Source organism: Buteo buteo, chromosome 3, assembly GCF_964188355.1.
Source record: "Buteo buteo chromosome 3, bButBut1.hap1.1, whole genome shotgun sequence".
In the NCBI taxonomy this organism is placed as follows: Eukaryota; Metazoa; Chordata; class Aves; order Accipitriformes; family Accipitridae; genus Buteo; species Buteo buteo.
The window spans coordinates 3,886,636-3,898,444 of NC_134173.1; the positions used below are offsets into that span (position 1 = coordinate 3,886,636).

At 41.5% G+C, this 11,809-nt stretch overlaps 1 protein-coding gene and 1 long non-coding RNA gene across 7 annotated transcripts in view; both read left to right on the forward strand.

The window, feature by feature from the left end:
* The window catches only part of FHOD3 (formin homology 2 domain containing 3), a 388,990-nt gene extending 382,217 nt beyond the window's left edge, over positions 1 to 6,773 (forward strand). For all 6 annotated transcript variants that reach the window (XM_075022703.1, XM_075022701.1, XM_075022699.1 and 3 more), the window contains one exon: positions 982 to 6,773. In XM_075022703.1, the coding sequence (XP_074878804.1) occupies positions 982 to 1,064 (83 nt within the window). In that variant the 3' untranslated portion in view covers positions 1,065 to 6,773. The remainder of the gene's footprint in view (positions 1 to 981) is intronic.
* Positions 6,774 to 8,409: 1,636 nt separating this feature from the next.
* On the forward strand, positions 8,410 to 11,591 carry LOC142029418 (uncharacterized). Its single transcript, XR_012649913.1, has 3 exons — positions 8,410 to 8,541; positions 8,977 to 9,073; positions 11,029 to 11,591. It is a non-coding gene; the product is annotated as an uncharacterized LOC142029418 (long non-coding RNA).
* Positions 11,592 to 11,809: the final 218 nt, after the last annotated feature.

Sequence of the window (11,809 nt, forward strand, 5' to 3'; positions counted from 1 at the left end):
CTTCATTATTTTGGGGCTCCGGATATATATTGTTCAACATAAAGTCATTTTTTATGCTTTGCATGCAGCTTAAACTTCTGAATGTGCATTTTGTACTTGAGGAACGTCAAAGTGTAGAGTGAATACCCCATTTGTGTCTTGAGCTAAAGCACCAGAGAAACTAGGAGGACATTAATGCTCAGTGTGTGTAGTCACATAGTCACTTGTTTCTGAATAAAAAAGGCAATCACAAATTTTAAAAGTTTTATGTCAGGGCTAGTGTTCGGAACACTTTATAAAAAATTAAGAAGCAAGATTTTGGCCTAGATTTATCATTTAGGTTCAACTAAAAAGCTGCAGACTGCTAATGGCAAAGATGACACAAATGGGGCTAGGACAGGGGAACATTACAGAAGAAAGGGGGGAGCGTGTATGAATACAGTAGTTTTAATGGTTTGAATCGACTACAAAATAGTCACATTTTTAATCTTTTAACTTTTTGGGTTGGTTTTTTTACACCTTTAAAGGGTCACGTAGTATTTAACAGCGATAAATTCAATTAAGCCCTGTAAAGATCCAAAAGCTCTTTTAAAAAAGCTTGATGAAACTATAAAATAATAGGGCAGATGATACTTTCTATGGACTGAAAATCAACTGATACAAATTCAGAGAAAAAAAGTATCTTAAAACGCTGTGGTATTTTTCCTTAAAATGCTAAATGTCCATGACAAATGTCTTTTTGCCTGACTGGAGTTGCTGGGTACTTGATGGTCCCATGGATTTGGCATAGGGCGTTACTCAGTACTTCTGAACTTGAGGCCCTGAGTACATAGCAACTTTTGATTTGACTCACCTTGCATGTTAACAGGGTTTTTTTCAGCTGAAAGTCTTGTGTAATTATCTCTCCTAATTGTTTGCATTTTCTTTGGTTTGTTTTTTTTTCTTTTTTTTTTTTCTTTTTTTTTTTTTTTGTGCCTGCTTTGGGAATTTATGACCATCCAGTGAGAAGGACACTAAAGAGTGGACTGACACCAGAAGAAGCCAAAGCACTGGGCCTCATCAGCACCTCTGAGATGCAGGTTTGACGTCCCAGAGGTGTCGACAAGAAGAGCCGTTCATCTGAAGCACACAGGCTGACAACCCTTCGGTGTGGCATCGACCTGCCAGCCTCCTCTGCTGCTCCCGACTTCCCATCCTCTCTTAGTTCGATTTTAATAAGCAACAAAAAGTGAAACACCCCCCCCACGGCCAGGGCAGAAGAAGGGTGTGCCACAGCTCAGCACAACATCTGGACAGTAACTGAGAAAGCGCGTGAGTGCTTGTAGGTGAAAGCGTATGGCTGCTTCGCTCGTGGTGTGTTGACGTGGGTAGGAGGGGGCTCTCTCCGAGTTATCTGTCCGGTGAGCTGTGTTTACGTTGGCTTTCCTTGTGCCCCGTTTTAGTCATTGTAAATGTATGGCATTTTGTCAATGCAAGGAACAGTCCTTAAAGAGGCAAAATAACTCCTGTTACAGCGACCCTAATTTTCCTGAAGCAGATTCATTAAGCAAAGATGCGCAGTCTGTGCGACCCTGTGGTTCGGTTGGGTTTTTTGTATTATTTTGCCACCAAAGAATGTAAAAATGTATGTGTACCTTTGTATATGTACAGAATGAATGTGTGGACATGCGTGCGTGTTTCTGTACACACGCAGTCATGGCGTGAAATCGTGCTCCTGCTGAAGCTAGCTGGACCATGGTTTTCACTCTGGGGCCTTACCGTTCCACCCGGACAGGAGGAAAAGAATGTCTTTTTGTAGGAACTCAGTGTTATTCAATGGGATTCACCCTATGGGGCAGGAGATGGCCTGCAGTACAAGTGGAAGGTTCAGGATCCTGAATTCCTGTGTATTAATCCACACTCATACTGTACATAGCAGCATGCACATAGAGGAGGGGACACAGAATACCTCCCTCGTGTTGAGCTATGGCTGTACTGTGCATTTGTACAGTTTCAGAGAGATCTATGCCAACAGTTTTACATACTCGATAAATGCATTCAGATGCTAAGGTCAAGAAGTTTTGTTCACTTGCCTGTGCCCTTCATGCTGCTTTTCTCTGCTGCAAGATAATGTGGTGGTGATTTTTTTTTTTTTTCCAAATGAATGGATCTGAATATGAAATGGCCCTGCTAAAAGCCTGCTGTGTTTTTGCTGTTCTTTACTCTTTTTTTGTGATTATCCTCGATGCAAGTGGAGAGGGTACCACAGTGAACACTCCAATATGTTTGCCCTTATCTTACTGTTTTATAACTGACTTTTATAACTGCCCTCAGCATGTGTGTTTGAAGAACCTCTAGTCAACTCATCTGCCTTTAAGTGGAGGACGTATACGGCAGCAAAGATGAATTGCACACAGTCACCCTAGCCAGTGCTGAAGCATTTTGAAGAGAACTGCAAATAACAATAACGTAAAAGGGAACTTTTTAAGCCAAAGTCTGTATGTGACCAATTGATCCTCAAGGATGCACAAGATTATCTCTTTCCATTGCCTTAGCCTCTAAGATTAAGGGTGTGTCTGCACAGCAGTAACAGTTGAGGCTTGCTTCAAGCTAGTTAACTGGGGAACTAATTAACTAGGGTAGCTAGTTAACTGGGTTCAATTTTGGCTGCAAAACACACTTGAAAAGTAGGATGAATTAGTAGTCTGTGCTGGGCTTCTAATGCCATAGCTATGTTGCTTCTGGCACCCAAGCTAGGTCAGGTACGTCAACAAGTTATTCTGCTCTGCTCTCATTAAGGACAGGATAATCGCTGAAGATTGTTCAGGATAGTTGAACCAAACACAATAAATCTTTGAAACCTCGGTCATATGTCCCATCTCACTGAGCACAGCATCCAAGTGATGAGAGAAACAGGTAGCAGACAACACTGCAGTGAGATCTGTGGTGGAACACGCTATCTACGCTGTCCCTCTCTCGATCCTAACATTTCATCCCTTATTTGCCCTCGCCTTGGATCTTCACGCATCAAAGTCCATAGGTAAAAAGTCACTAATGAGCAAAGGTTCTCAAGGATAGCATTGAGTTTGATCTGGCTTTCCCCTCAGCTCGTTAAAAAGTCAGTTGTACAAGTAGGCAGAAGGCAGTAGTTTTGTAATTAATAAAATGTGTTGTGTATTTGAAAGCTATGAAAAGGAGGAAGCTGGTTAGGAAATAGAAGTGGCATATCACTGTAAACTAAGTGAGACCTACAAGCATCTGGATTTTAAAGTGGATGTTTATGTGCTGCTCACCATTATGGACTTTTTAAATGTCTCTTAAGGATGCTTAGAACAAAGAAATGAAGGTAATGGGGGGTTTGTGGAGGTCTTGGAGGTCAGAAACAAGAGGAAGACACCCTGAATGTAGCGGTTATGTTGAACCGTTATACTGGTGAAGTGATAAAAGAAGCCAAAATGTAACAAAATACATTTACGTTGACAGAGGTCCTTATATTTGATTGGAGGGAGAAAATCAAACAAGTTTTTAAAACTGAATATTTTCATTAAAAATATGCTGAATGTGCAACGCAGGTGGCTGTTGGTGACCACTTGCTAACAGGAAACAAATTTGTGTTTCATTTAGACGTAGTACAGCATCTGCACCTGAAACACAACATAGCTGGTGAATTACTAATAGCTGGGCATATGTGTTTTCCAGGAATTGTGCAAAAATTGTGCAAAACTTCATATAATCCTTATCAAGGAGAAAATTAAATATGGGGAGTGGGGTTAGAATAAGTTCAGGAAAAAAAGCCAGTTTCTTTCAGATTCTCTGGATGCAAGTCTCTTACATGTGAAGCATGTTATTCCTTGTTCATTTTTCCACTATGTTTGTTTCTCTGGATTTTTGCCTAAGTTCCTGCTCTCTATCTGTAAAACCGATATTGATTTTTCTGAAGGATACCTTGGTCTTGTTATGCAGTGGTATACAGTAAGATTAATTCCACTGTCCTCGGTGTCTATTGCAACAAGATCATCAAAGACAGTAACAATGCAATAACTACAGAAAAGATTTCCATTTTGGTTCATGATAAAAACGGCCAGCGGCCCAATGTGCTAGTCTGTAAGGTGGCAGTAGTTCCTCTGGAGTCTGCTAGCATGTCCTGACTGGGGGAATAACATTTGTTCCACTTCATCTAACTAGTGGATTCCAGATGAAATGGAGGGATTGGTTATGTTTGCGTGCCATTTTCTGTCTGTCTAATCGGGTTGTAGCCTTCAGGATTTGAGTTGCTGCCTGCCCCTCCGTCGTCAAAAGAGCCCATCGCACGGGTGTAACAGTTCTTTTAAAACGCGTGTGAGAGAAGGATCATTTTTGTGACAAACATAAAGGTCTTGGAAAGACGACGTAGTAACGTGTGTTCCCATTTCTCACTTAGAGATCCATGAAGGCTGGTTTTAACCACTTGCAGCCATGATAACTACCTCTCTTCTCTTTTTCATAGTACCAGTCAGCTGCAAATGTAGCGCCCAGACTTTTGTGTCTCCACCGAGCTCTCAGAGTCGCTGCTGGTGCTGGTTCCAGCACCCATCTGCTGCCAATAACTTGTCTGTCTACCACCGTAATGCCTTCCTGATTTGGATGCCGAGGTAAACTTTAGCATATGAAATGGCCGCCAAAGGGAAGCTATCCTAATTTCCTTTCATCTCCCTTGGTGTTTAAAAGGAGACTGCACACAAATACTTTGTATTCCCTCGCTCCCAACTGAGGGATAACTTTCAGTAGCAGTTATGTGGCTGCGGTGAAGAAACACCCCCAGGGAATGCTGTGTGCCACAATGGAGAGTGAAAGATCCCTCACAAAAATTAACTTCATCACTCTTCACCTCTCAGTAAGGCCAGGCACCAGGCTCATGGATTCCAGATGTTTTCTAGCCCCTTGGCTGCTATGTGTGACCCTTCTGTTTGATAGATCCCTGTCCATAATCCAAAATCAACAAAAAAATGGTGTTTTAATGAGGGTCTTTCTTGCTCCGATAAATACTGGGAACAGCGTCAAAAGCAGTTTTCGAAATACATTTCTTTTTCTCTTTTGACCCCCTTTTATTGTAAATCTCTGTAGTGATTGACTCTGTCAGCAAAATAAGGCATCAGATTTGTAGATAGACAAGACTTTGGCTTTAGCTTCATAGAAAGTCACATGTGAATATCTAGATAAGAGTTCATGTCCCGATTTAACAGAAATTTGGAGCTGGAGTTTTGATGTGAGTGAACAGCAAGGGGCTCCTGCAAGGTGCTCCATTCCCCCTCAAGGTACTAGATAACGTAGCAGGATGGCACCTTAAACCCCCGGTGTGCTACACTCTAAACGTGCCCTGGTGAACGCTAAAAGCCATCAAAAAGTCACAAGTGAGGGCTACAACACCTACTGCAAACCTAAGGGGCTCGACGCTGCCGTAGGTGCAGAAAATGGTTCCTTTTGTCAGGCTGCTCTACACCAGCACCGCCGGCAGCGATACCAGCAGCAAGCGTCTCTCCAAAACGCTTTAGAAACCGTTCGGCCGACGGTAGTAGTCCCAATTCAGGTTATTGTTTTTCCAGTGCTTTGATTTCACTGAGGCGAAATGGGGACAAGGTGGTAGCCTACCAGTTCCACGTCCTTCATCTTCCCACTACAGCTCGTAGGCAGGTGAACACGCTGCCTGCCTCTATCTAAAGGATGTGTAGGGATGACGGAAGAATGAGCGTATTCCTCTCTCTTCGTATGCTCGCTACATGCGTACCGTTCCTCTCGTTATCGTCAAGGCGGGTTGCATGCTACTGTTGAAAATGAATTGCAAACGCTTGACTGACGTGTAAGGCCCACCTTCCTTTTTTTGGCGTTTCAGATGCGATCCCAAGAAGTTTTTGGCAAGCAGTTTAATAGTTACATAGCAAGTAACGCGAGGAGTTTCAGAGATGTTGTATAGTTTTATGTTTACGCAAAAAAAAAAAAAAAAAAATTAAAATTATTTCTGATTAGTCCATTTCACATTGAGTGGCAGATAGAGATATATTTTGTTTAATCACTATCTAATACAGAGGCTTCTGTGAAAGAAAAGGTTTATTTGTAGCATTGGGTGTATTTCTCCTTTTTAAAGACTGTCTTTGCGCGTATAGTGTCCTTTTTTTGTGAGCTGGGAATTGTAAAAAAATGTAAAGTAGAAAAGGACGTGTTTCTTAGACGAAGGAGAAATACTGTAAAATTGTGTAAATGTCACTACTCGTGTTTTTTCATGTTCTGTGTAGCATAGTGTAAAATAGGCTTTCCGGCAGTGTTATTCTGTGAATTGTAATTTAAAAAACAAGCCATGCATGGTCAGAGATATTATCTACAGGTCCTTTTGGTTGAGTTTTTGGTTTTGTTTATTGTTTTCTCATTTTAGGTGAATTCGTTTTATGTTAAATTTAATTGTCCATGAAACTGCATTTTTGTTTCTCAGTTTTATTTCATAAAGAACTTGAATTACTCTATAAGATTTTATTACACACGACGCTCACCTACCATTTGTATTGATCCTTCAAAAGCTTTGTCACATTTAGTGTAAACCAGGGGGATTTTCTTTTTAACACACCCCTCATCTGCCTCTTCTGCCCCCACTCTCCCCACTTTACTGTCTGGAAAGATGCAATCACACTTTTGTTTTGTTTTTTTTTTTTCCTGTGCCATGCAGGGTCACTATGGAAAACTGACCACAGACCTGTGTCCAAAATTTCTTGATATAAGTAGTTAAAAAGCTCACCTCTACAGCATTATGTAAACACATCTTGCAATAAAGCTTTATAAAGCACTGATTGGGCTGGTTCTGGTTTTGTTGATGAAGCCAATCATGGGAGCTTTGGTGGGAAATGGGTGGGAAGGGGGGTTCACGGGTTGTTTTTTTCATATCCTCTAAGTACCTGCAAAGCCAGCATGTCGACAGCAAAAAAGCTGCCATTAAAGCATCTGGGTGGTCTGATCCTAAAAAGCTGATCTTTTACCCCTGGTTTCACAGTTTGAGCCTAGTTCCTAATCTTGAGTAAAGAAAATGAAAACGTGTCTCTGCTTCTCCAGGATTTCAGTAATCCAGCCCTACAAATCCTCACTAAACATACAAAGTTACTGCTCGCTGCTATTGGCTTGGAGTTGGTTCCTGCCTTAAAAATACTCTCTGCACAGAGCGCGTTGCGTAAAGGTATGAGATTTATAGAGGCAAATATAAATAAAATGAAAGACTACCTGCGCGCGGGGGAGCGTTTCAGATCGCCTCTGCATCAAGACATGAAACGCTCGGCGTGTCTGCCAGGGCTTCAGAACTGTAAAGGTGGCCAGCGAGCGAGCCATGCCTTTGACTTGGCTGAAATACATTTCGTGCATCACCATGGTATGTAATTTTCTGGTGGCCACCTATGAGCGCGCCTGGACAGGCAGTGGTCTTGCAGTTTTCTCTATTTGCCGTTGTCTGATTCTTTCTTTTCTTGCAATTGCCCAGCACTTGAGAGAGACCGAGCTGACGAAAGGGATGTCCCCGGAGGGTGAGCCGTAGCACAGGGATTCTTGCATCTGCTCTGCCCGCAGGTTTGATGACTACAACGAGGAGGGGGGTCAAAGTGACACGCAGAAACTCAAAATGCTCCGATTTCCCCTGCTGGTCCTGCAACAAGTTGCTCGCAAGTAATTGCTCTTTAGAGTCGCACACGCAGTAAGGTCAAAATACATTATTCGAAGACAGCTCTGTGTGTTTATAGTGGCATCCTGGAAGATAAACAAGGTTAACTGAGAGTCTGATGGAGAATTTTCGCCTATTGTTTCTGAGATTGTAGGAGCTGATATAAAATGCTAGGTATGTAAGCCTCCGTAGGGAAAAACACCACCTTCCTCCTTTTTAATTAGTTTTTAAAGTTATTTCAAATAAAAAAAGGTGCCTTTTGGGACATGGCTGCATCCCTGAAAGAGCTGCTTAGCATTCCAGATGCACTGGTGTAAAGTCTAGAGGATGAAAGGCTACTAGCCAGAAATGTGGTAATGCTTTTTAAAATAAATATATAAACCAAGTTTATTGGCCAGACACTTTTCTTTTCTATCACAGCATATCCATTAGCAATTCTAAATTCCAGATGTGCAATGACAATGCGTACATATATTTTTCAGACCTGGTGCCCAGTCAGAACTCATACGTTGTCACAGAGAAGCCTCTGGCCTGTAGTCAGGGAACGAGTAAGTATGCGGATTATCCATTGCACAGCTGCATGCCCTGGTTTATAGACCCTTCAGAACAATTTGAGAACACACAACTAAAGAAAAGAAATACATTTTTTTCCGATTATAACTTCTCCAAGTTTTCTGATGGGAATGCAGTTTGGAAAAGGGAGAGGGCTGTTCCTGAAGCTTTACCTCTTGTGAGTTTCTTCGCAGGAAATGAAGAATGACGGCTGTACTCCATTAGTCAACTCTCTGATGAGACGGACCTCTGCTGGGAAATCCTGAAAGGAACACAGTCTACGTGAGGTGTCATGCCAATGAGGGCCTCTCTTCCCGGCTTTTCCTGAATGATTTTTGAGCGGGACTCATCCATCTGCAGAGGTATTCTGCTCAATAATATTGCTTTTCAGTTCCCGGGAGTCAGAAGGGGCTGTTCTCCTCCCCAGCGCCCACCCCTCTCCCAACACTCCACCGAGGTTGCTCTCTTGCTTGGGCCAAGTCAAGAGCCTTTCGTTTAGTATTTGGATCTAGCTGGAAAACACTGTGGAGCATGTCAATGTACAGAAGACATGTACCAGCACGGGAGAGGGTGAGACCCTTTCGGTGTCCCAAACCGGACTCCCAGGATCGCCGGGCACATCCTGTGCCGTTATTTCTGTAATGGTGACCAGAAATGCTTTAAGCGTATGTTAAAATCTTACAAATAAGTTTATAGCCCTCTCTTGGCGAGTGTTCAGATCTCTCTGCCTAGACAACAGACAAAATGACTAGTCTGAACTTTTATATGTATTTTCCTTTGTTTGATCCATACTTAAGGTAATACAAGAAGAGCAGCAGTTAACAAGCAACAAAGAAAAAGAAAACAGCAGCAAAATCCAACAGCAGTTGAAACTGGACAAACTTGAAGGCAAAGGTGAGGTCAAAGCCATGTCATAGCCTCCAGTAAACATTGTACTGGATCTGTCTCAAGGCAACATTGGCCAAGCCTGTCTTAGAAGAGCCCTGCATTTGCTTAACAGCAGTGGTTTGAAATCTTCTCCCTGGTAGAGGGAGCAGAAAGCCCTTCCAGAGCCAGGCAGGGCTCAGGTGAGGGGCTCACAGGTGGCAAAGGCTCTGGAGTGCATCCATCACCGCAAAGGCATGTGCCGTGACCGCATGTTGGATATAAACGTTTGTGCTAAAAACCTCGGAGTAACCTGTGAAAACACATTTCTTGCAGGTATCCAAAAGCTACAGCCGCGTGAAAGTTCTCTTTTTTAATAAAGCAATGAAATATTCAGACTTTTGAACGAGAGCTCAAAAAAATGAATCCTCCTTCCATCCTTGTCCAAACTTCCTATAAATATGCACTGGGAGGCTTAAATAATCTTGGCAAGATATAGTAAAGGAAAATTATTGTTAAAAAGAGGCCCTGGATATCGTTTCAACAAACTTTTTCCCCACATAAACTTACGGAAAATTATTGACCTCATAGCAAAGTCAAGAAAGAAAGAAACCTCTTCTTGCAAAATGCCAAGATACCTATTTGAACGCAAATGAGACTGCCTTCACATAGGTGTCTGGAACACCTCCCAGCCATGCTGCGTTAATTATAGGGAACAATAGCTGCGCAGGTTAATAAATAAAAATCTAAATAATCACAGTGTCAACAGTGATTATCTATATAAAGCTAGCTGTGAGTATAATGATAAAGAAAGTATATCGAATATCAGGCAGTAGGGACCAAAGCCAAATGAAAATTTGATGCCATTGGCTCTGTGACCATTGGAAAGAGCCTGATGGACTTCAGTGAGGTTGAATCAAGCCCCCAAAGATAACTATTAGAATGTTAAACTTGATGGAAAATGGAATTGTTTCTCTGACAGAAAGGCTCTAAATCATTTTAACCTCACCAGTTTCACTGGGGAATTCTCTTTCAAGAATGGAGAGCACACTATAGCCTGAAAACCAAGAGTGAATCCTTGTTTCCAGAGAAATTATCTCAAATGTGTTCAGATTACAAGCATGTGGGACGAAACACAGCTAGCATCCAAAAGTATATAGTCTGGAAATTCTGCGTCTTTTCAGAAGCCAAAACACTGCAAAGTCTGAAAACAAAGCAACCTGAAGCAGTCAATTGCCTTTTTTTTTTTTTATTATGGAACATGACAACCATTGAATTTCCTCATAGGAAAAAATAAAATTTTAGTAGGAACTCTATTATTGTTACAAAATTCTTTACCACATCTTTACAGACAGACGTTGGTAGACAGGTTACTAGAAACTAGTAAGTTTAAGCTTAAGGCTGGTCTTAAGAACTACTGATATAAGAAGTTTCTTGCCATGCAATTTTGCTTAATGTACTAGTTCCTTCTCCAAACCTGCATCCTCCATGCAATGTTAACTTACACCACCTTTAGTTTTGTGTTATTTTTCCTATGGCAGCAATAGTTGGTTGGCATATAGAATGATGTGCTAATGGCTTATTATCCAGTAATATCCTATAAATCTTTCTAAAGGTAATCAGGGTATTCATAAAGTTGTGATCAGTTGGTATTAGTTAATCTGAGAGTGGGCTTTACATTAAGGTATGTAAAAGCTAAATATTCGTATTTTTAAATACCTCTCAGCAACATTACATAAATTGTTCGTGGGGAGTGCATCTGTGTGCATATTTATGCTTATGGCATGTCACAAGTGGATTTTTGAATACGCAAGTGGATTTTGTAATCTGGTAACTTGTTATTTTGACTTCTGAACATACTTTTGCAAGGTGCAAAAGCAATGAGATGGTTATCTGAGCAGTTTAAGTTGTGCAAAGTATGTATCGGTAAGGGAGATTGACAATATCAGAAAGTAGCAAGGCTTATTGCTCTTTGTATCTTTCAGAGCACGAGCTTTCCAACCAACAATGATGCAGAAGACCTAGTACACTGGGATATGGGTCTCCTGAAGAGTCATCAGCAGTTTGTTACCTGTTTCTTACGTGTTCTTAGTGTTCACTTCTACAATTACAACTTCTTACATGTTTAGACATCATAAGCTGACAAGGTCCCAGTAAGGGGGAACACCGAGGCACACGCGAAAACTCTGACTCTGTCAAAGAGGGTTCCTGCCTGCAGAAAGGACACTGGGGGAGAAGGAATGAACTAATTTGGCTAACAAAAAGGAAAGCAATATCAACACCCAAATCAGCAGCGTAGGGTAAGAATAAGCGAGGGAAAGCCTTAATGACAAAGACAAGATTCTTATTTTGATATACAGGTGAAGCCAGCAAAGAAAACCAAAGAGACCGTTTTATCAGCAACGCTTCAAGTGTTGGACTAAGTGAAGCCCAGATGCAGTAGTAAGTCCGAGGGCTGCGAAGGGGACATTTAGCTGAATGTGCAAAGTAGAAAGGCTGACTTTTACAGAAGTTGTGTATTAATTAAACTACATGAAAACAAGAAGGGGATGGATTATGACCTGTGTGACTATGAGAGAAGGGTAGTGCGTACAAAGAGAGAGTATAAGAAAGGGGACATCATACATTTCCTGAGTGTTAACTGGATTTGCCTTAAGCAGGCTAGCTAAAATCTGTTTTAAAAGAGTTTGATAATTTCCCAGATTTCTTCTTTGCAATGAGCACCAAAAATGTAAATGCAACATAAAGGAGGCAAGGGTCACCGAA